We start from the raw sequence: 26,633 nt of genomic DNA, 5'->3' as shown, positions 1-26,633 counted from the left end.
CCTGAGAAGACCCTCAGAAGAGCCCTGCTGGGTCAGGCCAGGGAGGGTCCCTCCAGTCCAGCCTCCCGTCTCACCCAGGGGCCAGCCAGTTCCTCTGCAGGGCCAGCCACAGGGCAGAGAGGCCGAGGCCTTCCCCTGAGAAGACCCTCAGAAGAGCCCTGCTGGGTCAGACCAGGGAGGGTCCCTCCAGTCCAGCCTCCCGTCTCACCCAGGGGCCAGCCAGTTCCTCTGCAGGGCCAGCCACAGGGCAGAGAGGCCGAGGCCTTCCCCTGAGAAGACCCTCAGAAGAGCCCTGCTGGGTCAGACCAGGGAGGGCCCCTCCAGTCCAGCCTCCCGTCTCACCCAGGGGCCAGCCAGTTCCTCTGCAGGGCCAGCCACAGGGCAGAGAGGCCGAGGCCTTCCCCTGAGAAGACCCTCAGAAGAGCCCTGCTGGGTCAGGCCAGGGAGGGTCCCTCCAGTCCAGCCTCCCGTCTCACCCAGGGGCCAGCCAGTTCCTCTGCAGGGCCAGCCACAGGGCAGAGAGGCCGAGGCCTTCCCCTGAGAAGACCCTCAGAAGAGCCCTGCTGGGTCAGGCCAGGGAGGGTCTCTCCAGTCCAGCCTCCCGTCTCACCCAGGGGCCAGCCAGTTCCTCTGCAGGGCCAGCCACAGGGCAGAGAGGCCGAGGCCTTCCCCTGAGAAGACCCTCAGAAGAGCCCTTCTGGGTCAGACCAGGGAGGGCCCCTCCAGTCCAGCCTCCCGTCTCACCCAGGGGCCAGCCAGTTCCTCTGCAGGGCCAGCCACAGGGCAGAGAGGCCGAGGCCTTCCCCTGAGAAGACCCTCAGAAGAGCCCTGCTGGGTCAGGCCAGGGAGGGTCCCTCCAGTCCAGCCTCCCGTCTCACCCAGGGGCCAGCCAGTTCCTCTGCAGGGCCAGCCACAGGGCAGAGAGGCCGAGGCCTTCCCCTGAGAAGACCCTCAGAAGAGCCCTGCTGGGTCAGGCCAGGGAGGGTCTCTCCAGTCCAGCCTCCCGTCTCACCCAGGGGCCAGCCAGTTCCTCTGCAGGGCCAGCCACAGGGCAGAGAGGCCGAGGCCTTCCCCTGAGAAGACCCTCAGAAGAGCCCTGCTGGGTCAGGCCAGGGAGGGTCCCTCTAGTCAACCATCCTGCCACACAGAATGGCCATGACCTTTTTGAAGGGAAGCGTCCAGAACTGCACCTAGCAAGTGTAGCCTGACCAAAGCAGTGTGCAGCGGTACCATGACATCTATGATGGCCCCCGTCCCTGGCTCTGGGACAAAGGCCCGCTTTGCAGCCATTGAGCTATTTGTACAGCACTTCTGAGATTTGAAAGATGCCGCCCTTTGAACTCCTTGCTGCTGGGGAAGTGCTCATAGGCTTCTCCTGTGCCATGGGTGAAGCAGGCAGGTGCGTGTTTAATTTAATTACTTTAATAACAAAAAGTAAACTTCTTATATCTGCATATAGAAAGACAATTAAAAATATTGCTAGAGGAAAAGGAAGCTCCTCCTCAGCAGGCTACAAGGGCAAGAGTCCATCTCCAAAGCAAACATTTTCTCCCGTCTCCAGGCCCCATCTGGAGGTTGGCAGCCCTATATGCCTGGCAACCATGACTCCTCATCTCTCCCTTATCTGAGCTGCAGCTTGACCTTGATTTCCCAGGCAGCAGAAAACTTCTATTTTTTCTCGGCCTCAGCATGAAGCACGGTTTGACCTTTGAGCATAGGGATGCCAGCCTCTAGGTGGGGCCTGGGGATCCCCTGGCATCACAGACAGCTGGCATCATTCCCTAGAAAGAATGGCTGCTTTGGGGGGGGGGGAATGGTGGAGTCTATGGCCTTGTAGCCCACTGAGGTTCCCGTCCTCACCAGGCTTGACCCACAAGTATCAAGGACTTTCCCAACCCAGTGCTGGCAGCTGTAGAAGGACCCAGAGACTCCGAAAAAGGCCTCTCAGCCACGCCACCCACTTGCTTCGCTGCCAACAAGATCCCACCCGTGGGCGTAGTAAGGAAACCAAACAGAGGGATTTAAAATCCAAGCCTCTCTCTTGTTGTTTAAATAAAAAGCCTTGGAGGCGGCCAGCAGGAAACCCTGCCAGGATCTTAGTTCTGTTAAGGGGGAAACCGCAGCAAGTGTTGATACGGTTTGACAGTAGCCAGAGAAACAATTCTGTCAAGGGCTGGTTAAGCCCGCAACGCCTTTGAAAGTATCCAGCACCGAATCGCAGTTAATCCCTTCCTCAAGAGGGTCACGAGGATGGCCGGGAATGGGTGGGCCCGGTTGCTGCTGGACTTCACCAGCAAGGTCAGGGAGGCTATTTCTGCACGCCAGAAAGAAAACGGGTTGGCTGCACGGGCCGAAGGGGGAGTTTAAAGACCCAGAGCGGGGGAGTCTTGAAGAGCGGGGAGAAAAAAATGAGCAACACAGGAAGTGATTCAAATGTGGAATTTGCTGCCAGAGGTTGTTGTGATGGCCACAGATGGCTTTCAAAGGGAGCTTTCATGAAGGAAAAGGATCAGGGGCTGCTAGCCAAAGTGACTGAGGGGAACCTCCATGTTCAGAGGCACTAAGCCTCTGAACCCCAGGGCCAGGAGGCAGCAGCAGGGGAATCCTTGGCCCCTATGCAAGAACCATGTCTAATTCAGCCAGAAACTATTTGGCCAAACCTGAAACACACAAATACCCTTTTACCTGCTCAGATTGGGCCAGATCTGAAACATTTTGGACTCCAGCTTCTGTCCCTCCCCCAATCCCCGATCACTCCCTGATGCCCTCTCTGCTCCCGTCCAAAGTGGTCTCCCTGGCATGTGGAGGGGCTCTGTGAGATGGAGCAGGGGCTGAGATGGCTAGCACGAGGTTGGAGAAAAACTCATGATGAAGTGTTGAGGACATCCTACAGGGCATTCATGAAAACCTATGAGATGGCGGTGAAGTTAGTAAAGCACAATTTTTACTCGACTTCCATCAAAGTTGCAAACCCGTGGCCAGCACAGTAGTTTGGTAGAAGGGTACCAAAACAGAGACGAATTGGACACCAGCCGCGAGGCATTTGTGAACCACTTTGTGGATAAAATCTCGACACTCCGCCACGACCTTCCACCAACTTTAGAAACAGAAAGGGAACTGGAGGCCCCTTGGCTGCCTTTGGAGGATACCCTAAATAGCTTCAGATGTCTTTCACTGACTGAAGTGGACAGGATACTGGCTTTGAGGAGGCCTGTCACTTGCCCCCGAGACCCCTGCCCCTCATGGCTCATCAAAAGGGCAGATGCAAGGATGGGGCCCCCTCCAGGAGATAATCCACCTCTCCCTTTCAACTGGAGAGATCCTGGAAGGGCTGAAGGAGGCCGGTTTGGCCTCTCCTGAAGAAACCATCCCTCGATCCATGGGAACCCGCCAACTACCGTTCTGTCTCACACTTAGTGTTTCTTGGGAAGGTGGTAGAAAGAGTGGCTGCAGACTAGAAGAGGTTTCGGTCCTAGAACCGGCCAAGTCAGCCTTCAGGCCTAGCCATGGAGTTGAGACGGCACTGGTTGCCCTGATGGGTGACCCCCGCTGTCAGCTGGATTGAGGCGGGTCACCACTGCTAATACTACTCAATCTCACAGCAGCATTTGACACAGTAGATCACAAGCTGCTAGCTCACCACCTTGCCCACCATACCAACACTGGAATTTGAGGGACAGCCCTTAAATGGCTCATCTCCGTCCTCTGGGGTCACAAACCAAAGGGAGCAATAGGAGAGAACCAATCCCATTGCTGACAACTCCACTGTGGGGTACCAAAAGGTGTGGTTCTCTCCCCAGTTCTATTTAACATCTTTATGCGCTCTCTGGCCCAACTGATAAGGATATTCGGACTAGGATGTCATCAACATACCGAAATCACCGAGCTCTTCCTCCTTATGACTAGCCGCCCTGACTCACCCTCAGATTCATTAGCCAGATGCCTTGAGGCAGTGATGAGCTAGCTCAAACAAAGCCATCTGAAGCCTAACCCTGAAGGATGGAGATCCTGTGGTTTGGTAGGAAAGGGTCAAGCAAGGAAGCGTGACTGCCCAACCTGGATGGAATGCAATTGTCAGTTGCTCACTCTGCCAGGAACTTGGGTATGATCTTTGATACCTCCCTCTCCATGGAGAAGCAGGTCATCAGAGTAGCACGGCTAGCATTCTTCCACCAACACCAAACCAAGCTACTGGCACCCAGCTGCACTGGCTACCAGTTGACTAACAGATCAGGCTTCAGGTCCTGGTAATCACCTTCAAGGCCATACGCAGTCTGGGCCCTGAGTATCTGAAGGACTGCCTCTCTACCTCTGCTCCCCAAAAGGCACCACACTCCACCAACACCAACAAACTGGTGATCCCTAGCCCCATGGAAGCTCAGTTGTCATCGACTAGAGCCAGCACTTTCTCTGTCCTGGCCCCCTCATGGTGGAAGGAGCTCCCAGATGACATCAGGGTCCTGCCAGAGCTAAAGCAGTTCTGCTTGGCCTGCAAAAGGGAGCTCTTTTCCCAGGCTTTCGGTCAAATTAAAAAAACAAGCCACCAACTATTAACCAAAACCCCCCATCAACCGCACCAACAGAAAAACAGAGCCACACTGCAGGAAATTGCAATTTTTGTATGGATTGTTAACTAAAAATGTTTGACACAAGTTTACTGTTAAATATGTGAATTATGTTTATTCTGAGCCAAGGTTTTCACCCTATTGTATTGTTTTGCGAAAGTTACAATGTAAGCCACCCTGAGCCGAAATCAGCCTGGAGAAAAGGAGGTTGAGAGGGGACATGATAGCCCTCTTTAAGTATTTGAAAGGTTGTCCCTTGGAGGAGGGCAGGATGCTGTTTCTGCTGGCTGCAGAGGAGAGGACACGCAGTAATGGGTTTAAACTCCAAGTACAACGATATAGGCTAGATATCAGGAAAAAGGTTTTCACAGTCAGAGTAGTTCAGCCGTGGAATAGGCTGCCTAAGGAGGTGGTGAGCTCCCCCTCACTGGCAGTCTTCAAGCAAAGGTTGGATACACACTTTTCTGGGATGCTTTAGGATGCTTTGGGCCGAGCCTGCGTTGAGCAGGGGGTTGGACTAGATGGCCTGTGTGGCCCCTTCCATGATTCTATGATTCTATGGTACCGATTTGCTCTGCTCTGGTTCGGCCTCACTTGGACTACTGTGTTCAGTTTTGGGCATCCCAGTTGAAGAGGGATGTTGACAAACTGGAGGGTGTGCAGAGGAGGGCAACAAAGATGGGGAGGGGTTTGGAGACCAAGAGATATGAAGAAAGGCTGGGGGAGCTTGGTCTGTTTAGCCGGGAGAGGAGGCGACTGAGAGGGGATCTGAGAACCATCTTCAAGTATTTAAAAGGCTGCCATGTAGAGGATGGAGCAGAGTTTTTCTCTCTTGCCCCGGAGGGTCAGACTAGAACGAATGGGATGAAATTAATTCAAAAGAAATTCCATCTAAACATCTGGAAAAAGTTCCTGACAGTTAGAGCGGTTTCTCAGTGGAACAGGCTTCCTTGGGAGGTGGTGGGTTCTCCATCTTCGGAGATTTTTACACAGAGGCTGGAGAGCCATCTGATGCAGAGGCTGATTCTGTGAAGGTTCAAGGGGGTGGCAGGTGACAGTGGATGAGCGAGAGGGATGTGAGTGTCCTGCATAGTGCAGGGGGTTGGACTAGATGACCCAGGAGGTCCCTTCCAACTCTATGATTCTATAACTCCTCCTGATTTGAAGATCAAGTTTCCAAGTGGCCATAATCAGAGGCAAAGTGTTGTTCTATTGCTAGCAGAATACAAAGTTCTCTGGTGTCTGGTGCACCTCTAATTACTGTGCTTGTTTTCTTGTCCTTGATTTCTGTTCTACCTGTGTTTTGCTGGTCAATTGACTGAACAAAGTATGATGCTATTGAATTTGAAAGTCAGTTTTGAAAATATTGACTTTTTTTGAATGTAGTTGTAAGCCTCCTGCAATGTGCAGGGGGTTTGACTAGATGACCCTGGAGGGCCCTTCCAACTCTACAATTCTACGAATAAGGGGTTTTTTTTTAATTGGACTCACTCTGTGTGTCCCAATTTGAGTCCCTTGTGCACAAGGCACGCTATAAATAATGCAAATAGATACATAATCAATAGATAAAAGGAGACGCTCTTGCATGCTCAGCAGAGAATTTATTATCATTTTGTAAGCAAAGGCAGAGGAGGGCCCAGTGGCCAGGAAACAGCGAGGAACTTGGGGCAGGGACTTCCAGCCACCTGTCAGGGTGCTTCCTTCAGACTTTGTGGGGACATGGGGTGTCTTTGGGGCAGAAAACTGGCACGGGTTTTGAAAAACGTTCCCAAAATCTCCATCTTAAAAACGAAAATGAAGAGCTGCTGTTGGAAGCATTCCAGGCCCACATTGGATCGATCCGGGAGGAGCTCTCTCTCTTGCCTTCCGATGAGGGGCCAGGAGGCAGATTTTGAGCAGATTAACTAAGGGGCTGTTTGGAAAAGGAGCGACTCTCAGTCCGGGAACAGCTGGTTGCTACATCTGGCACTACATCCAAGAATTGGGGCCCTCTTTGACACAGATGTAGTTATCCAGCCTCTGCATCTCGGACGTCTCCCGCTGGTCTACCCGAAGAAAGACCTGTATTTGCACACGGATGGCAACTTGGTAGAACAGTCAGTCTCCTCCCACTGGAGATCATCTGAAAGGCAGGAAAGGAGGAGCTGGGAGGGGCAGAGAGGAGGATGAAGCCCCCCCACCCCCAACAGATCCTTTGACACCAGGTGGCCCATTCAGCTTTGACACCTTCCCAATCAACCGGATCGCAACACACCTTGATGTCTCATTACCCCCCCCCTCCCACCCAGATATTCCGAAGCCCCAGAAGGAGAGAGGCTTCATCTCAGCTTTCCTTTGAGGGGTGTTCAGTTCTGAAGGATACCTGAGGGGGAGAAGGAGAGGCACCCCCAAGAGCTTTCCTACATACCTGACAGGGAGAGCGAAATGCACTTCGAAGAGGAGTCCTGTTGGGAGAGAAAAAGGAAACTCGTCTGAAGGGAGAGGACCCCTGCCAGGGCAGAGCAGGGCAGGGCCAATTCACGGCTGCAGGAGGATGCCAGCCTCAAGAGGGGCAGAGGCTATCTTATAAAATATAAACCTCATTGGCAAAGTAACAAAGTGGCTCAACAGGTTAGTGACTCTGGAGTAGAAGCCCAGAACTCTGTCTAGAACAGACCCACCCTGACAGCTGGGGAGATGAAGTTACAATTAAGGTGCCCAGCTGCTGTGAGTGGTTTCAGGTGCAACAGAGAAGCCCAGGAGTGAAAGGTGCCTGAAAGCTGTCAACAGGTTTTAAGGCATTTTTCTTTAAAGAGGCAAGAGAGAGAGAGAGAGAGAGAGAGAGAGAGAGAGAGAGAGAGATCAAGCTTTTTGATATCCACAGGGATGCAAGAATGTTTTCTTAAATAAATTTTCCTAAATAAATTTAAACAGACCCCCACCCCTCGGAACACCCCAGACAGATGGGTCTTGGGAAAAGAAAGGTGTCACGTCTGCGATGGTTTTTGTAGTCTTCATGGAATTGTATTGTGTATTATTGTATTGGCCATAAACACCTGTGCCCTGCCCCAAGGGGGCTGTGCTGAGAGGGGCAGTTTTCTAAATGCCCGTGGCCAGGTGCCCCGGGACCAGGCAGGGTGCCAGAAGGTGGGGAAACGCCCTCTGTGCTGCCCTCATGTCTTGAGCCTCCGTGCCTAAGGAAGGTTCCTGGCTGAGAGGCAGTTGTGAGCCACACTCCCTTCCTTCAGCCTGGGGGGGGGGTGCTTCCTGGACTGGCCCGCAGGACCTTCCCCTTTGAGCGGTTCACTTTCAGGCGGAGAGACACCCTGTCGCTGCCTCCAGACCCTGGACCAATGAGCTTGGGGGAGCATCTGGCCGACCATCCACCAGCAGGTAGAGCTGGGCGCTATCAGCATACTGATGGCATCCCAGGCCAAGGGAGGGTTGTGCGCGGCGGCGTTCGAATAAGCCGTTCCAGGCCGACGCAGCCAGCACTGTGGGGGAGAGGGGCACACGCCTGCATGTGTGCGCCAACTTACACACTGGCGCCCACGCCCCCTCCCCCCTCCGCAGCATGGCGCTGGTTGCGTTGGCCTGGAACGGTTTAGCCTAAGGTGATCAAATGAGTCTCTTGTGCCGCAGGGTGGCAAGGCAGCCGACATGCTGTCTGAAGCTCTGAATATGAGGCTGGGAGTTCAATCCCAGCAGCCGGCTCAAGGTTGACTCAGCCTTCCATCCTTCTGAGGTTGGTAAAACGAGGACCCAGCTTGCTGCTGGGGGGTAAACGGTAATGACTGGGGAAGGCACTGGCAAACCACCCCGTATGGAGTCCGCCAGGAAAACGCTGGAGGGCGTCACCCCAAGGGTCAGACATGACTCGGTGCTTGCACAGGGGAGACCTTTACCTTTAAGGTGATCAAAGGTATACAGCTTTCTCATTCATATATGAGAGCCAGTGCATAGTGCTTAGAAGGGTCAGATTAATACCTGGGAGACCCTGGTTCAAATCCTCATTGGGTCCATGGAAGCTGGCTGGGTGACTCTCTCAGCCTAGCCTAGCCTACCCAACAGGGTTGTTGTGAGGCTAAAGTGGAGTAAATTTTAATTTGGAAAAAAATTCTACTCTAACAGATCAAAAGTGACAGTTCGACAAGAAGGGCTGACGTGGCCACCCACCGTATCGACGGGAGCAGATCGCAGATCAAGCCAGATGTTGTTCAGATCTTCTTGACGGATGAGATAAGCCAGAATCACCCTCTTTTCTCTTGGGCTGAGATGGTAGGCCAGTTCAGCACCTCTGGTCAGGAGCAGGCATTTGTTCTGCAAAGGAGGCAATGTTTTGACCAGAGGGCTACCATGTGTGTCCACCCTCCGTCATGCACAGGAAAGTCCCAGGGAGCTTTTCAGTTTTTCTGCCTAGGAAGGGCCGAACTCTGGTTGCCAGCTCTGGGTTGGGCCATTCCTGGAGATCTTTTTTTAATCTCACATTTTATTTATGGTCCATTTCATCAAAATACATTTAACAACCGCAGAAAGCGACCTGTTAATAGATTGTGTTACATTTACAAATAACAAATTCCGACTGTATGTGTTGAGGAATATACAGAAAAAGATCACTACGTCTACTCAGAATTTCTAAGTCCAATATCATTTCCCTTTATAAATCATAAATCATAACCATAGATTCGAGTGGGTAGCCGTGTTGGTCTGGAGCAGCACAACAAAAATAGAGTCCGAGAGCACCTTGAAGACCAAAATAGACTCCAAGAGCACCTTGAAGACCAATCTGTGCTTGCACTGGAAAGCTCCTGCCTTGAATAAATCTTTGTTGGTCTTAAAGGTGCCTGACGGGACTCCATTTTTGCAGTATTGCTCTGGGTTCTTGCACGGCACCCAGAGACTGCCAAACCGTACATGGGGAACTTGGAACTGTAACATATTGGCTCCCCCAGCAAGCAGCTTATTCCAAGGATGGCTGCAAGGTTGGGTTGGATTTTGCAAGCAAATTTGGCCCAAAGAACCCCTGTACGGTCAGGTCCTCATACACGGGGCTTCCCATAAGCAGCCTGCCTAGGGTTGCCAACCCTGGGCTGGGAAATTCCTGGAGATTTGAGGGTGGAGCCTGGGGAGGGAGCAGCTTGGGAAGGACCTCAGATGCCAGAGAGCCCCCCCCTCCCCCTACAAACCATCCGTTTTCTCCAGTTCCCACCTGGAGGCTTGGCAACTCATAATCTGGTTGAGGTTTTTAAACTGCTCCCCCCCGCCCCCACCCCCTCCCCACATTCCATGGAGAACCAGAAGGAATCCAAGGGGGACCATTGGCCAAAGTGAGACGACACAAATGCAATTCTTTGGCCCTTTGGATATCTCCTGCGGGGGGTGGGGAGGGGGGGAGTCAGTTGAAAAGGGAGACCGGTTGCCGGCTAAATTTGGGGATCTGGCTCTGTCTGAGCTGCAGGTGTTGACAGAACGATTTTTGGGGAAAGTGGGGAGACAGGCAGGTTCTGCTTTTGAGAAGCAAAAAAAAGAACCCATCACAGAAGTCTGACGACAATTTCTTTTTCCCTTCCCAGTTTAGCATTCTGGCTATCAACCCCGCCCCTCCCTCCTCACCCCCTTTCTTACCTCCGCATCCTGAAATGACCGTGGTGGGGAAATCTCATAGCAGTGCTCTTGGAAGTAAAAAACGCCGTTCGGGCACAAAGACTTTGCAGCTACCGTGGCATCCTGGGCCCCTGCAAGACAGAGGGGGCCTCTTTGCAAGTGGGGGAAGGGACGTCCCAAAAAGATCCATGCCCAGAAGGTGCTTGAGACAGAGCCTCTTCCTGCCAGCCCACCCAGGTGAGGATGTTGCAGATGCATTATGAAAACCGCCCCTCGAAAAGAAAACACCTCTGTGTTCAGTGGGAAGGGTTGTGTTTAAAAAATGCCTGAAGAATTCAGGGGGACACTTTGCCAATGGGGGGGGGATAACAGCTATACCTACAGGGCAAGCCAATGCAGAGGCCCCGCCTGAGGGTCAGCCCTGGTGAGTCCTTGTACGGGAGACCACCCAGGAAGCCCAGGGGGGTCCTATTCTGCTGCCAGGCAAGTGGATCTCTTCAGATCTCAGAAGCTAAGCTAGGAGACAGCCAAGAAAATCCAGGGTGGCTGCGCATCTCCCTATGGATTCTGCCCTGACCTAGGTGACTCAGCTTGGTTCAGACCCCCCAAATCTTGGAAGCTAAGCAACATCGGGCCCAGTTAGTATTTTTTGGGGCGGGGCATCAAGGACATGGATGGGAGACCCCCGAGGAAGCCCAGGGTGGCCACGCAGAGGCAAGTAGTGACTGACCCCCTCTGTCAGCCTCTGGCCGTGAGAACCCTGCGAGGGTCACCATATCTTGACTGCAGGTTGATGGGATTTTCTGCCTCCACTGCATGATGGGCCTGAGGATTCTCATGGGGAAACTTGAGGACGATTAGAATTGGGAGGGGGGACAATGTGGGGGGGGGGCTTCTGGAGTTCTGGCCCCACTGGTGGACCTTCGGGGAAGAGGAGGTGTCTTGGGGCCACCAGGAGCAGATGAAGCAGCAGTTGGGTTGACAGTTCCACCACTCACCTTCCACTGATGGGTTCAAGAGCAGGCAGCCCAAGAGGCAGAGGCCAAGGTAGACGACCTGTCCCATCTTCTGGTTCTCCTGTGCAACAACACGCCGCGTGAACCACATCCCAGAATATTCTCCTGACCAGCAATCTGGGACCCCCCTTTCATTTTATCATTACCATTTAAATACATAAAATGCATTAGATTTTTACACCGCTTTCCCAACTGGCTCAGGGCGGTGACCTTGCACTGATCCTGTGGCTCTGATACCACAACAGCTGCACAAACCTCTGGCTTGCTGACATATGAGCGACAGAAGGGAGAGCGCTCGGTTGGATACACACAGTGTCGCCTTCCCCCGAATCGGGCCAGGAAGGTCAGTGTGGCCCTCTCAAATGGGCAGCGGCGCTCCAGGGTCCCTGCGGGAGGTTGCTCAGGAATGACAGCTGATCTTGAGGCCAAGGAGATCAGTTCTCCTGGAGGAAACAGCTATGTTGGAGGGCGGGATCCATGCTGAGGCCCCTCCCCCCAAAACTCCGCCTTCTTCTGGCTCCACCCCCAACTCTATAGGAATTTTCTAACTTGGAGTTGTCAACCCTAAATTTGTTCAATACGGCGTGGCAAGCCCCTTCAAGGATGCCTCATTTCCCCTGCCCCCACACGAGCTACATGGATTTCCACCACACCGTTCATCACCCCCCCACCCCCCAGGACCACTTGTCATGGTGTGGAAGCCCTCCAGACGCCCCCCCCCTCCCCGGAGCCAGAAAGCGCTCTGCAGGGCTAGCTCCTTGAGGGAACTGCTTGCGCTCTGGCAGCTGACTTCTTGGGGTCCACCAGGGGCCACCACAAACTCTTGGCTGTCCTCCTGTGCTGACACCTCCTGCACAAGTCCAGCCGCTGAGGTCTACAACAGCTCAGGCCCATCCAGTAGAGCCCTCTGTTTGTTGAATTGGAGAGGGGTGTCCCTTTGAATTGCACTCACTGGGGGAAGGAGCAGAGTTGAAGTCTGCAAGCGAATGTCTCCCTCTGGTTCTTGCCAAGCGATGGGGAGGGAGGGAGAAGAAAAGGGTTGTCTTGGTTGCCTTCCCTTCCCTTCTTGCCTTCACTCACCTTCACTTGCCTCTGTGGCTGCCAGTGAGAAGACCCCTAAAGAAACCTTACCTTCGGTCTGTCTGTCTGTCCCTTGTTTCCAGGAGAGCCAGCCAGGAGCGGAGGGGAAAGAGCGCCGTGCAAGAAAGTAGCGGACCCTGCAAATTTATCGGGAAGGAGCTGAGAAGGATGGGAGTTCTGCAAACAGCCCTGCTTCTGCCAGCCTCCAATCAGCGCCAAGGAAAACGCCCGAGAATGCCCCCCTGTCACTGGGTAAGCCTCCCACAAAAGGAGCAGAGCAAGCGTGACCACCCTGGCAAGGAATCCCAAACAGGAGAGGGGAAAACCCAAACTGTCCCTTGATTTCCTTAGCAACTGGAGTGACGTGGAGGTTACGGGCAAGAGCTGGTGGAGATCAGCTCATGTGGTCCCCAAGTATGTTGAGCTGAGCTCCTGGATTCCCCTTAAATTGCAGAGCATACCTGTGAGGGAATCCGCTGCCTGTGCTGCTGGACCCAAGGAGGGTGACTATTTCTCTTTTTAAATTTATTTAGGAAGAACATAAAAAAAAACCTGCTGGATCTGACCAACACTCTGGTCCATTCCGCACCACTTCAATGTTGCAAAAGGCTTCCAAATTGTAAACGCTACTAATTTGCAGTTATGCACATTATCTAGGGATAATGAATCCCCCCCCCCTTGTTTTAACTCTCTTTCTTTCTGTTTTGTGTTTGATATTGCTCTGGTCTAAGTCATTTTAAATAAAAATTCAATTCGGTGTCTACTTGCATTTTCACATTCTCAAAGAATAAGAACTGGAGAGTGCCCACCAGCTGACCACCAGCTGACCATTGCTGTGGGTGCTGGGCCAAACCTCGGGGTCTCCAGATACTGGTGGATAGCTAGGATTCAGAATTGTCGCCACCATAGGGTTTGTTTAAATTGCTGCTTTAATGGGGGGGGGGGGGTTATTGGGGGTTTGTTTGTGACCTGCCACAAGCCAGCTTGCTTGGAGTGCTGGGATATACATTGAAAAATAAATAAATAAAATATATAAAGAACTCCCAAAGGTTTCTGAGACAAGATCTCCCTTTGCAGAAGCCATGTTCATTTTCCCTTAGAAGGCTTTGTCCCTCTACGTGGCTAATAATTATCTATTGGATTACGGGACCACCTGAGGGACCACCTCTTCCAGAAGAGCCCTCCTGGATCAGATCAGTGGTCCATCCTGTCCAGCCTCCCGTCTCACCCAGGGGCCAGCCAGTTCCTCTGCAGGGCCAGCCACAGGGCAGAGAGGCCGAGGCCTTCCCCTGAGAAGACCCTCAGAAGAGCCCTGCTGGGTCAGACCAGGGTGGATCCCTCCAGTCCAGCCTCCCGTCTCACCCAGGGGCCAGCCAGTTCCTCTGCAGGGCCAGCCACAGGGCAGAGAGGCCGAGGCCTTCCCCTGAGAAGACCCTCAGAAGAGCCCGGCTGGGTCAGGCCAGGGAGGGTCCCTCCAGTCCAGCCTCCCGTCTCACCCAGGGGCCAGCCAGTTCCTCTGCAGGGCCAGCCACAGGGCAGAGAGGCCGAGGCCTTCCCCTGAGAAGACCCTCAGAAGAGCCCTGCTGGGTCAGGCCAGGGAAGGTCCCTCCAGTCCAGCCAGTTCCTCTGCAGGGCCAGCCACAGGGCAGAGAGGCCGAGGCCTTCCCCTGAGAAGACCCTCAGAAGAGCCCTGCTGGGTCAGGCCAGGGAGGGTCCGTCCAGTCCAGCCTCCCGTCTCACCCAGGGGCCAGCCAGTTCCTCTGCAGAGCCAGCCACAGGGCAGAGAGGCCGAGGCCTTCCCCTGAGAAGACCCTCAGAAGAGCCCGGCTGGGTCAGGCCAGGGAGGGTCCCTCCAGTCCAGCCTCCCGTCTCACCCAGGGGCCAGCCAGTTCCTCTGCAGGGCCAGCCACAGGGCAGAGAGGCCGAGGCCTTCCCCTGAGAAGACCCTCAGAAGAGCCCTGCTGGGTCAGGCCAGGGAAGGTCCCTCCAGTCCAGCCAGTTCCTCTGCAGGGCCAGCCACAGGGCAGAGAGGCCGAGGCCTTCCCCTGATGAGACCCTCAGAAGAGCCCTGCTGGGTCAGGCCAGGGAGGGTCCCTCCAGTCCAGCCTCCCGTCTCACCCAGGGGCCAGCCAGTTCCTCTGCAGGGCCAGCCACAGGGCAGAGAGGCTGAGGCCTTCCCCTGATGAGACCCTCAGAAGAGCCCTGCTGGGTCAGGCCAGGGAGGGTCCCTCCAGTCCAGCCTCCCGTCTCACCCAGGGGCCAGCCAGTTCCTCTGCAGGGCCAGCCACAGGGCAGAGAGGCCGAGGCCTTCCCCTGAGAAGACCCTCAGAAGAGCCCTGCTGGGTCAGGCCAGGGAGGGTCCCTCCAGTCCAGCCTCCCGTCTCACCCAGGGGCTAGCCAGGTCCTCTGCAGGGCCAGCCACAGGGCAGAGAGGCCGAGGCCTTCCCCTGAGAAGAGCCACAGAAGAGCCCTGCTGGGTCAGACCAGGGAGGGTCCCTCCAGTCCAGCCTCCCGTCTCACCCAGGGGCCAGCCAGTTCCTCTGCAGGGCCAGCCGCAGGGCAGAGAGGCCGAGGCCTTCCCCTGAGAAGACCCTCAGAAGAGCCCTGCTGGGTCAGGCCAGGGAGGGTCCCTCCAGTCCAGCCTCCCGTCTCCCCCAGGGGCCAGCCAGTTCCTCTGCAGGGCCAGCCGCAGGGCAGAGAGGCCGAGGCCTTCCCCTGAGAAGACCCTCAGAAGAGCCCTGCTGGGTCAGGCCACGGAGGGTCCCTCCACTCCAGCCTCTCGTCTCACCCAGGGGGCAGCCAGTTCCTCTGCAGGGCCAGCCACAGGGCAGAGGGGCCGAGGCCTTCCCCTGAGAAGACCCTCAGAAGAGCCCTGCTGGATCAGGCCAGGGAGGGTCCCTCCAGTCCAGCCTCTCGTCTCACCCAGGGGGCAGCCAGTTCCTCTGCAGGGCCAGCCACAGGGCAGAGGGGCCGAGGCCTTCCCCTGAGAAGACCCTCAGAAGAGCCCTGCTGGGTCAGGCCAGGGAGGGTCCCTCCAGTCCAGCCTCCCGTCTCACCCAGGGGCCAGCCAGTTCCTCTGCAGGGCCAGCCACAGGGCAGAGAGGCCGAGGCCTTACCCTGAGAAGACCCTCAGAAGAGCCCTGCTGGGTCAGGCCAGGGAGGGTCCCTCCAGTCCAGCCTCCCGTCTCACCCAGGGGCCAGCCAGTTCCTCTGCAGGGCCAGCCACAGGGCAGAGAGGCCGAGGCCTCCCCCTGAGAAGACCCTCAGAAGAGCCCTGCTGGGTCAGGCCAGGGAGGATCCCTCCAGTCCAGCCTCCCGTCTCACCCAGGAGCCAGCCAGTTCCTCTGCAGGGCCAGCCACAGGTCAGAGAGGCCGAGGCCTTCCCCTGAGAAGACCCTCAGAAGAGCCCTGCTGGGTCAGGCCAGGGAGGGTCCCTCCAGTCCAGCCTCCCGTCTCACCCAGGGGCCAGCCAGTTCCTCTGCAGGGCCAGCCACAGGGCAGAGAGGCCGAGGCCTTCCCCTGAGAAGACCCTCAGAAGAGCCCTGCTGGGTCAGGCCAGGGAGGGTCCCTCCAGTCCAGCCTCCCGTCTCACCCAGGGGCCAGCCAGTTCCTCTGCAGGGCCAGCCACAGGGCAGAGAGGCCGAGGCCTTCCCCTGAGAAGACCCTCAGAAGAGCCCTGCTGGGTCAGGCCAGGGAGGGTCCCTCCAGTCCAGCCTCCCGTCTCCCCCAGGGGCCAGCCAGTTCCCCTGCAGGACCAGCCACAGGGCAGAGAGGCCGAGGCCTTCCCCTGAGAAGACCCTCAGAAGAGCCCTGCTGGGTCAGGCCAGGGAGGGTCCCTCCAGTCCAGCCTCCCATCTCACCCAGGGGTCCTTTCCCTCTCTAAGTTTCTAGAATTCTAAATGTTTTAATAACCAGCTCTTTCAAATTGGTCCTAGTCTTGACCTGGATAGCCCAGGCAAACCCAATCCCATGCGATCGTGGAAGCGGAACAAGGTTGGCTTTGGGTCATATTTGGCCAGGAATTGGATGGAGTTCCCTGGGGCCATGACACAGAGGCAGGGAACAGCAAAAGATGTGTGAACGACCCTTGCCTGGGTGCCAGAGAATCCTCCCGTCTCCTGCCTACACCACACCAGCTGGACGAGAAAGAAATAAGAATAATCAATAAAAATAATAAATGATACATAAATAATGATCTTTAGGCCCCCAAGCTAATGGGTCAGCACTGGAGAGGGAAGCCCCAGAGTTAGAAGTACTTAAGCAGGGGGTCCCAGACAGGATCCTCCACTCCCAAAGGAGACTCAGAGAGAGCCCGACATGAAGGGAGGTTTTATGGGAAGGTTGCTGCAGACAAGATTGGCAGGTCCAGTTGAGGAGACTCCAAAGAAGGGGCCAGCTGACAAACCAGACGTGGCTGAAAGAGGGCCTCTCAGCCACGCCACCCACTTGCTTTGCCACCAGCAAGATCCCACCCGTGGGCGTATTAAGGAAACCAAACAGAGGGATTTAAAATCCAAGCCTCTCTCTCGTTGTTTAAATAAAAAGCCTTGGAGGCGGCCAGCAGGAAACCCTGCCAGGCTCTTAGTTCTGTTAAGGGGGAAACCGCAGCAAGCGTTGATACGGTTTGACAGTAGCCAGAGAAACAATTCTGTCAAGGGCTGGTTAAGCCCGCAACGCCTTTGAAAGTATCCAGCACCGAATCGCAGTTAATCCCTTCCTCAAGAGGGTCACGAGGATGGCCGGGAATGGGTGGGCCCGGTTGCTGCTGGACTTCACCAGCAGGGTCATGGAGGCTATTTCTGCACGCCAGAAAGAAAACGGGTTGGCTGAGGGGGGAGTTTAAAGACCCAGAGCGGGGGAGTCTTGAAGAGCAGGGAGAAACAAGCAACACAGGAACGGGGCACTTGTGGAAGAGAAACTGCGTGTTGAGGGCAGGGTGCAGAGGACACCGGAGAACATCCACTTCTACAGAGTGGAATTTCATATGTGGAATTTGCTGCCAGAGGATGTTGTGGTGGCCACAGACGGCTTTCAAAGGGGACTAGAGTCAGGAAGTCTCCCTGAAGGAGGCTCAAAGTGCCTTACAGTCGCCTTCCCTTTCCTCTCCCCACAACAGACACCCTGTGGGGTGGGTGAGGTTGAGAGAGCCCTGAGATTACTGAAGAAGAAGAAGAAGAACTGGTTCTTATATGCCGCTTTTCTCTACCCGAAGGAGTCTCAAAGCGGCTTACAGTCGCCTTCCCTTTCCTCTCCCCACAACAGACACCCTGTGAGGGAGGGGAGGCTGAGAGAGCCCTGAGATCACTGAAGAAGAAAGAAGAAGAAGCCCGTTTCTCCAGGGCAACTGATCTCTGTAGCCTAGAGATGAGCTGTGATTCCAGGAGTTGTCCAGGCTAAACCTGGGGGTCGAGAGCCCTCATGGCTGCATTGATACAGCAGGCTGTCCTTAAGAGACACTAAATTAGTACGTTAGCATTTGGGGGCATCACGAGGCCTCCCTGACCTGACATGAAGAAGAGCACCAGCTGGGGCCATCGCTTTGAGCCTGGTGCCCGGCAAGGCTGTGGTTGTGGGGAAGGCCCTTCCTAAAGAACAGAAACCAAAGGAGGTACTTCCTCCTCTTTGCAACTGGGGCAGGCAAAACTGGCCGGAGAAGCCACAGAAACACACAGAAACTGTTGCTGCTGAATCATTTGGCAAACATGCCCATCACCACGCAGACCAAAGAGAGAATGCCACCCAGTCGGCCTCAAGGGCAGGGCCAAGACCCCTCTGTCCTTCTTTCAGGAACGAGGAAGAACCTCCCTCAGCCCACCCCTCTTTGGTGGCTCAGTGGCCGGGAAGGGGGGCGGTCCTCCTCAGTTCCTGAGTCAATTTAGAGCTCATGGGATAAGAGGACGGGTTCTCTTCTGAATTAAAAACGGGTTAAATGACAGGAACATAAATGGACAGCTACTTGAGAGAGGGCTTTCTGGGTCACAGACCCCAAACGTTGGAACTTAAATGGACTCCGGGGAATGGTAGAGGACAGGAAGGCCTGGGGGATCATTGTCCATGGACCAGGGGTAGTCAAACTGCGGCCCTCCAGATGTCCATGGACTACAATTCCCAGGAGCCCCCTGCCAGCATTCGCTGGCAGGGGGCTCCTGGGAATTGTAGTCCATGGACATCTGGAGGGCCGCAGTTTGACTACCCCTGGTCCATGGGGTTGCGATGGGTTGGACACAACTTTGCACTTAACAACAACAACAACAACAACAACAACAACAAATGACAGGAAGCAAAGAGTGGGACTCCGTGGACAGTTCTCACGATGGAGGGAAGGAAGCAGAGCGGGGGGGGGGGGTCCCACAAGAATCGGCATGGGGGCTGGTCCTCTTTCATTTATTTGCAAATGATCAGGAACCGGGGCTGGGTAGTGTAGTGGGCAAGTTTGCAGACAACACAAATAGATTCGGGATGCAGAAGGCCAGGGCTGAGCATGAAGAGCTCCCGGAGGATCTCCACGAAACGGGGCAGTGGGGGACAGGGTGGCCGAGGAAGGCCGGTGCTGGTTGCCAGGCCAGGTGATGCACCCCGGGACAGAACTCCCACTGGAAGTCCAGGCTGCCGGGGCCTGAGCTTGCTGGGACGGAGAGGGAAAAGGGCCTCAGTGGACAGGACCTCCGGAAGGCAGAGAGGCTCTCGTGTTCCTGATAGTCCCAGGCAGATGGAGCATTGGTGGGATCCAGCAGGGCTCTTCTCGTATCCTGCCGACACAACTAAAAAGAGAAATAGCCACGCTCCGTGGGCTCAAGAGCATGCACAGCTGACTCCCTCCTATGCGTGTGGTGCAATTTAAGGGGAATCCAGGAGCTCGGCTCAAAACACTCAAGGACCCTGAGAGCGGACCTTGACAAGCTCCTGCCCGTAACGTCCCCAAAGCTCCCAGGCCAGGAAGCTGAGAAGGGATGAGGGTTTTCCCCGGGCTTGTCCTGCTGGCTTCCTTCACTGGTGGTCACGCTTGCTCTGCTCCCTTTGTGGGAGGCTCAGCCAATGGCAGAGGGGCATTCTCCGGTTTCCATTTCCTTGGAGCCGAATGGAGATTAGCAGAAGAAAGACTGGGGGCAGAACTCCCATCATCTTCCGCTCCTACTTATACATTTGCAAGGTCCGCCACTCTCCCACAGGACTCGTTCCCCTCTCCTCTGACTCTCCTGGAAACAAGGGGCAGAGAGACAGAAGGTAAGGTTTCTGCAGGAGGTCTGGTTTTTTGTGAATTCACACCTGCCACCACAGAGACAAAGGAAGGTGAGTGAAGGCAAGAAGAGAAGGCAAGAAGAGACAGCCCTTTTCTTCTTCTCCCTCCCTCCCCACTGCCTGGCAAGAACCAGGTTGCTTGCAGACTTCAGCTTTGTTCTTTTCCCTCAGCAATTCAAAGAGACACCCCTTCCTCCCTTTTTAATGTATTTATTTATATTCCTCCCTGTCTTCAGAAACTCAGGGCTGTTGTAACTTCACGGGTCATCCAACAGACGGTCTACTTGGATCCTTGGGGCCCATGATGGAAGAGACCTCAGCTGCTGAACTTGTTCAATCCCCGGCACCTCCAGTTAGGCCAGGCGGGAGGGGATGGGAAGGACCTCAGTGGCACAGCCCCTGCTTGGCCTGCAGGAGGTCCCAGGTTCAATCCCCAGCATCTCCAGTCAGAAGGACCAGGCAGAAGGGGATGGGAAAGACATTGGCCTGAGACCCTGGCTCAGTGGCAGAGCCTCTGCTTGGCCTGCAGAAGGTCCCAGGTTCAATCACCAGCATCTCCAGTGAAAAGGACCAGGCAGGAGGGGATGGGAGAGACTTTGACTTGAGACCCTGGCTCAGTGGCAGAGCCTCTGCTTGACATGCAGAAGGTCCCAGGTTCAATCCCCGGCAGGATCTCCAGTGAAAAGGACCAGGCAGGAGGGGATGGGAGAGACCTCTTCCTAAGACCATGGAGAGCTGCTGCCAGTCTGTGTAGACAATGCTGACCTTGATGGACTGATGGTGTGATTGAGATTAAAGCACTTTCATGTGTCCTTGCGTAAAAACAGGGCTACATGAAAACGTGTGGCAGGAACTAGTCCAGTCCCTGCAAAACCTCCATCCCGGTCGAGGCAAGAGACATCCAGAGCTCGTTTGCCATTGCCTACCTCTGTGTAGCAACCCAGGACTTCCTCGGTTGTTGTAAGGACAGGGAGCCTTGGGGTAAAAAAGAGGCAGGGCTATCTTTGCAACAATCTCAACAAAATGAGAAAAGTGGAAAAGCACTGGCCAGATTTTCCCAGCTTGGCTCTGGCACGGCAAGGGAGGCTGGGACTGTGGTCCTCATGCGTGTCTCTCTCAGCCACATGGCCTTGCTCTCCTCAGGACGGGAAGAAGGGAGATGGGGCTGCTCTTCTGCTTCAGCCTGGCCGCCCTTGGCCTCCTGGTTGCTGGTCCTCTCCCAAGAGGTGAGTTTCTGCAGAGGGCCAACCTAACTTACATAATGTTTTGTGACACTTCCCAGAGATGTGAACATGGGATTATTGCAGAACCCTTTCCAGGGACAGCCCCACCCGCAGGTTTCTCGCCTCTCTCAGTCCTGGGAGGGTGCCAGAAACCCCATCCAACAAAGAGGAGTGAGGGAGAATAAAGCACAAGCTATGGCGGCACCTGCCATTAAAAAAGATTATTTTAACCTGCAGCATATGTTGGCTCTTCAGGGTCCAACAGAAGCCCCGGAGGCAGGACCCCCACCCGAGCCCCCCTTCAAAAAACACAGGGTGGGGTCAAGAAAAGTGTTAGTGGGTGCAAGGGTGCCCCTGGCCCCACCCCCTCCTGCCTCTCCTCCTTTACTCCAGACTCCCGTTCGTTTAACCCCTTGCCCCCTCCCTCTCTCCGGCCCTCCCATCTGCCCCCAAGCAGGTGTGGGAGCATCATCTTGCCCTGGAGGATGGGTGTTCTACCGAGGCAGCTGCTACGGATTTTTCCAAGATGAAATGACCTGGGCTGAGGCAGAGGTAAGGGCCGCTCCTGGGCCATGCTGGACCATTCCCACCAAAGAAGGAAAGTCCACCAGTCCAAACGGTGGCCCAGGAGGGGATTCAAGGCCAGAGGCATGCAAAGGTGGCCTCCCACTGCCCACCTCTGCGTAGTGACCCTGGGCTTTCTTGGTGGTCACCCATCCATGGCCTCCCCTCACCACGGCAATGGATTCTCCACCAGGTTTTGAAAAGTTGCAATTTCTTTAACAGGTTTCTGTCATTCTTCGAAATAATATTCCTTTTCCTGTCCCTCGGGGTAAAAAGGGCTCTCTTGTTGGTCTCCCCAGATCGAATGCCAGAGTCTGGGCCGGAATGGCCACCTGGCTTCCATTGCGAGCCAAGATGAGGGGATGGTGTTGGCCGAACAGATCAAGGCTGATCAGAAGACCTGCATCAATGTCTGGATTGGACTCCGTGACTCCCAGAAGGTGCGTCCCTGCAGTCCTTGTCTGTGATCACTGATGAAATTTCAGAGAGAAATTCCACAGCAGGCTCACTTGTGTCTGGAGACAGCAGACTCGGGCTCAGTAGACTTCATCTCCCTGAGGTTGCTTAGGAGAACGGCCCACTTCTCGCTGGTGGACGGAGACCTCCTGCCCCCTCCCCTCGTGGCCTCCCACCCCACGGAATCTTCCAGCTGCCCTAAAAATATATAACACAGAAAGAAAGGCCACTGATTGTATGCAGACTCCGATTTGGATAGGAGCATTTAACAGTGATTTAGAGAACATCCAATCCTCTTCCTTTAGACTTCTACCAGGAGCCCCAAACTGTGTGGCAAATCGTATTTTAGCAGCAGCACTCGGATAGCCGAAATCAGAACCAAAAGCCTGGCTATTTTCTTTTAAATATTGGCTAAAATTGAGCCTTCGGGGAGGGTGCGAAAATAAATGAATAAATAATTAAATAACATTTATTTTCATGCTCAGCCAAATAGTTTACTGTCTTTTCTTTTGGGAGATCTTTATTCCTCTCATTATTGCTCTCATTAGTCCTCTCATTGGCCCAACAAAGTTTTACAGGAACTCCAGCTAATTGGTCTGGACATTACAAGACTTACCGCTCATGAAGAATGCAGAGAGGGGAAGACTTAATAGATTCCCAATTATTGGATTCTTCTGCTAACAGGGTGTGCTCTCCTTGATTCTGGGATATCTCTCCATTATACAAAGCTTTGCCATCCTATCTCCTGGATGTGTATACCCTAAGGCAGGGGTAGTCAAACTGCGGCCCTCCAGATGTCCATGGACTACAATTCCCAGGAGCCCCTGCCAGCAAATGCTGGCAGGGGCTCCTGGGAATTGTAGTCCATGGACATCTGGAGGGCCGCAGTTTGACTACCCCTGCCCTAAGGAGAGCCTACCAACTGGCACATCCAAACGTCTTTCCCTCAAATTCCACCTGGAGTGGATTTCTCTGAATAGTTTCATCTATTATTTATTTATTTGTTTAGATTTCTATACCGCCCATTTCTTTGCAGCTCTGGGCGGTTTACACAGAACATTATAACTTACATGAAACATTATGCAGACTATAACATCAAAACAACTTTCAATAAAACATCAAAAGATTACAAAACCACAATTATAATATAATAACAATTAACAGTAACCTTGGGAGAGTCATGTGGGGGGCGTCTGGGGGGACCAGCAGGTGTTCTGAGTCGGTCGGCCTCAACCGAATGCCTGGTGGAAGAGCTCCTTTTTGCAGGCCCTGTGGAATTGTGGAAGTTCTGGCAGGGCCCTGATCTCTTTGGGGAGCTCCTTCCACCAGGTGGGGGCCAGGACTGAAAAGGCCCTGGCCCTTGTTGAGGCCCGACGCGCTTCTCTGGGGCCAGGGATCCGCAGCCAGTTGGAGGTGGTGGAGCATAAGACTCTTTTGGGGGTATAGCCAGGGAGGCGGTCTCTCAAATACACGGGGCCCAAACCGCATATGGCCTTAAAGGTGATTACCAGAACCTTAAGCTTAACCCGGAATTCAACTGGGAGCCAGCCAAGTTGTTGGAGTTTTTGTTAGATTTTGTTTCCATGGCTGCTCTGTTCCAGATGCGTCGTTTTATGCACTCCTAGGACTAGGATAGCCCAGGTTTGCGTTGTACCACAGTTTGCTAGACGGATACCTAAGGAAATGTTTAAATTTTGTGTGTGGATGAGAAAGACTCGATAAATATTATCTCAACCGAAAAGGAACCAACACATTGACGAAATAGCGAAGGTTTTGCCGGCTATTTTAAGAGAGAACCTCTCCCTTATGGGAAATGCAATTGTTTGAAGCTTAATACCTGTTGTGTGTTGATGCTGAATTCTGACTTCTTCTGCATTTCCTAAACAAATGTACCTTTCGTTGCCTTGTCTCCTCCCCAAAACAAACAAACAAACAAACAAACAAACAAACAAACAAACAAACAAACAAACAAACAAACAAACAAACAAACAAACAAACAAACAAACAAACAAACAAACAAACAAACAAACAAACAAACAAACAAACAAACAAACGTCTTTCTGGTCAACACAGAACGGACGCTGGAGGTGGACCGACAGATCCCTGCTGAAGTACAAGGCTTGGCTGCCGGGGCTTCCTGACAATTATCATCAACTGCAGGAATACTGTGCAGAGCTGTGGTGCAAGGAAGGTGGGCCTCTCATCGTGATGTGAGATATGTTGGGGTCCCCAGCGGTGGGGAAGGGCTCACAGAAGGAGAGGCGCTCAGTTGCCGCATTGCACGCACAAGGTCCCAGGTGCCTCCAGCTCAGGCCAGAGGTGATGGATGGGAAAGGTCTCAGTGGAGGGACCAGAAGACAAGTCGTCTTGTGGATTAAAGCTGGTTAATCAGCAGGAAACAGAGAGGGAGTCTAAATGGGCCATTTCCCCAGCGGAAGGTGGGGAGTGATGGGCAGGGTATGAGACCTGGCGATTTCCACTTGATCATTCATGATTTGGAGCTGGGAGTAAGCGGTGAGGTGGCTGAGTGTGCGGAGGACACTAAGTGGCTCAGAGTGGTGAGGTCCCCCAGAGGGATCTACTGAGCCTGCAAGACTGAGCATCAACGTGGTTCAATGTGGCCGTGAGCTAAGTAAAGTGCAATGCAGTCAAAAAGAATCTCCCCCAAGTGATGCCAGGTTTGAAGGACAGATGATGCCCCAGTTGACTCTCAGCGGGGGATCTGCACCCCGCCAGGAGAGGGGAGTCCCCTACTCCTTCCCTGGCCCTTCCTTTCCCTCCTCCTCCTCCTCCTTATTCCTGCCACCCTCGGAAATGCAGCGGAGAAGGCAGGTCTGCTCCACGCTAAAAGGCCCACCTGGGCCTGGACTTGGCTCTCCCCACCCAGCCCCAAACAGCAGGCCCTCCTGCACCTTCCTACCATCCATGGCCACTTCTCTGAGGCCAATGTGGCCGCGGAAGAGCAGGATGAGGGCCTCGCTGTGTGTTGAAACGCCCGTCAGGGCCTGGACAGACCAGAACGAATGGGATGAAATTAATTTGAAAGAAATTCCATCGCAACATCCGGAAGAAGGTCCTGACAGTTAGAGCGGTTTCTCAGTGGAACAGGCTTCCTCGGGAGGTGGCGGGTTCTCCATCTTTGGAGAGTTTTAGCAGAGGCTGGAGAGCCAGCTGACAGAGAGGCTGATTCTGGGAAGGCTCAAGGGGGTGGCAGGTGACAGTGGAGGAGCGAGAGGGTTGTGAGTGTCCTGCATAGTGCAGGGGGCTGGACTAGATGACCCAGGAGGTCCCTCCCAACTCTAGGATTCTAGGATTCTACGATATGTGGATGGGGTCCAGACTGGGTGCTACATGTGGGTGTAGCTGATCAGGAGAGAGATCTTGGGGTCCCTGCAACCTCTCCTAGAGCTCTGGGAGAAGCATTCCACATCTGGTTTCTCTTTCCCCTCCCAGGATATGTCGGTTGGAATGATGTGAACTGCAGTGCGAAGCGTCCGTACATCTGCCAGTTTGAAGTTTAGCTCTGGCAGCTGCTTCTCTGACCCTCCAGGAAATCATGTGAGGAGCCTGCTCTTTCAGGCCCGGGAATCTTCCATGGAGTCCTTCCAAGAAGACGGATCTCCATTCCTATCTACAAAGTGTCCTCTCTGAAGATTGCCTTTCTACTAACTCGCTTATGAAACTTCAGTGTAGAACTGGATAGCCACAGTAAATTCTGCCTTTCGATCATTGCACATTAAATATGAGTGTGAGAAGTCTGGCTTCCTCTAGAGCAGCGGTCCCAAACACGGAGCGTGTAGGTACCACGATGCCCGTCAACGGACTTCCTGGTGCCCTCCAAGTGCATTTTGAAAGTAAGTGGGTCAAAGGGGGGCTTTCCCCCATCGATGCTTTTGATTGGCTGTGCAGATTCTTGAAAGCATTGCTTTGGCAGCAGCTGCCACCAAAACACAAGGCTCTTCACTGGGGGACTGAAGGAAATTCATGGCAGCCATTTTGTGGCTGGCTCCGCCTTCTGAAGCAGCCATTTTGTGGCAGCCATTTTGGATCAGAACCTGCTGGGTCAGAACCAGTAGTTCAGCAGTGGAATAGGCTGCCTAAGGAGGTGGTGAGCTCCCACTCACTGGCAGTCTTCAAGCAAAGGTTGGATACACACTTTTCTTGGATGCTTTAGGATGCTTAGGGCTGATCCTGTGTTGAGCAGGGGGTTGGACTAGATGGCCTGCATGGCCCCTTCCCACTCTGGGATTCTAGGAGTCTAGTTCAGAAGTGGAAGGGGCTGCGTCAGGAGGTGGGGAGCTCCCCCTCACTGGCCGTCTTCAAGCAGTGGCTGGACAGATCCTTCTCCTGGATGCATGAGGCTGATCCTGTGTTGAGCAGGGGGTTGGACTAAATGGCCTGCATGGCCCCTTCCCACTCTGTGATTCTATGATTCTAACCACAAAAGTGCCCCCTGGCTCCCCATCCCAAAATGACCCATCTACCAGTTGCTGTACAGTTTAGGCTGATGCATTTCGGCACACAGTGGCTCTTGAAGAGAGGGCAGGTTCACCACACTGTGGTGCCTGTGGATCAGAACTCAGTCAAGACATTTTGGCATAAAGGCTTTCCTGTCTGGTGCATTTTCGGGTAATGACACGCTAGGCACAAACAGACCCCGTCACGGCCCCAAGGATCAGGTTGAGCCGCGAGATCTCCCGGAATGACAACTGATCACCAGAATATAGAGATCTCTTCCTCTGGAGTAAATGGTGGCTTGGGAGGGAGGGGGGCTCTCTGTCTGGCATCAGACCATGCTGAGGTCCCTCCCCAAGTGGCTCTGTCTCCAGGGGCCCATCCCCAAACCAGAAGTGGAAGCCCTACTGCCATGAGCAAGGGGGAGGGCGGCCTCAAAAATGAATGAATGG

The 26,633-nt window shown here is 54.2% G+C and overlaps 2 protein-coding genes across 2 annotated transcripts; one reads left to right on the top strand and one right to left on the bottom strand.

Annotated features, from left to right (window-relative positions):
• Positions 1–6,189: 6,189 nt before the first annotated feature.
• On the bottom strand, positions 6,190–12,421 carry LOC143839153 (snaclec flavocetin-A subunit beta-like). The gene is made up of 6 exons (XM_077340979.1): positions 12,296–12,421; positions 11,147–11,225; positions 10,170–10,279; positions 8,721–8,864; positions 6,973–7,009; positions 6,190–6,687 (listed from the first exon to the last, which is right to left on the bottom strand). Exons 2-6 carry the CDS (start codon positions 11,211–11,213, stop codon positions 6,611–6,613), a joined length of 435 nt encoding a protein of 144 aa, XP_077197094.1. The 5' UTR covers positions 11,214–11,225; positions 12,296–12,421; the 3' UTR covers positions 6,190–6,610.
• Positions 12,422–19,358: 6,937 nt separating this feature from the next.
• LOC143839151 (C-type lectin-like) lies at positions 19,359–25,405 on the top strand. The gene is made up of 6 exons (XM_077340976.1): positions 19,359–19,468; positions 20,627–20,709; positions 21,164–21,258; positions 21,570–21,710; positions 23,800–23,917; positions 25,180–25,405. Exons 2-6 carry the CDS (start codon positions 20,643–20,645, stop codon positions 25,245–25,247), a joined length of 489 nt encoding a protein of 162 aa, XP_077197091.1. The 5' UTR covers positions 19,359–19,468; positions 20,627–20,642; the 3' UTR covers positions 25,248–25,405.
• Positions 25,406–26,633: the final 1,228 nt, after the last annotated feature.

Source organism: Paroedura picta, chromosome 5, assembly GCF_049243985.1.
Source record: "Paroedura picta isolate Pp20150507F chromosome 5, Ppicta_v3.0, whole genome shotgun sequence".
Lineage (NCBI taxonomy): Eukaryota > Metazoa > Chordata > Lepidosauria > Squamata > Gekkonidae > Paroedura > Paroedura picta.
This window is presented reverse-complemented; position numbering and strand designations above follow the sequence as displayed.

Bases quoted from the DNA above. Each gene is read 5' to 3' on its own strand.
- LOC143839153 (XM_077340979.1), bottom strand. From the start codon at position 11,213: ATGGGACAGGTCGTCTACCTTGGCCTCTGCCTCTTGGGCTGCCTGCTC. The intron at 8,865-10,169 runs GTAAGAAAGGGG...CCTCCTTTGCAG, and splicing joins GGTCATTTCAGGATGCGGAG to AACAAATGCCTGCTCCTGAC. The intron at 7,010-8,720 runs GTGGGTGGCCAC...CTCTCCCAACAG, and splicing joins GATCTGCTCCCGTCGATACG to GACTCCTCTTCGAAGTGCAT.
- LOC143839151 (XM_077340976.1), top strand. From the start codon at position 20,643: ATGGGGCTGCTCTTCTGCTTCAGCCTGGCCGCCCTTGGCCTCCTGGTT. The intron at 21,259-21,569 runs GTAAGGGCCGCT...TGGTCTCCCCAG, and splicing joins TGACCTGGGCTGAGGCAGAG to ATCGAATGCCAGAGTCTGGG. The intron at 23,918-25,179 runs GTGGGCCTCTCA...TTCCCCTCCCAG, and splicing joins AGAGCTGTGGTGCAAGGAAG to GATATGTCGGTTGGAATGAT.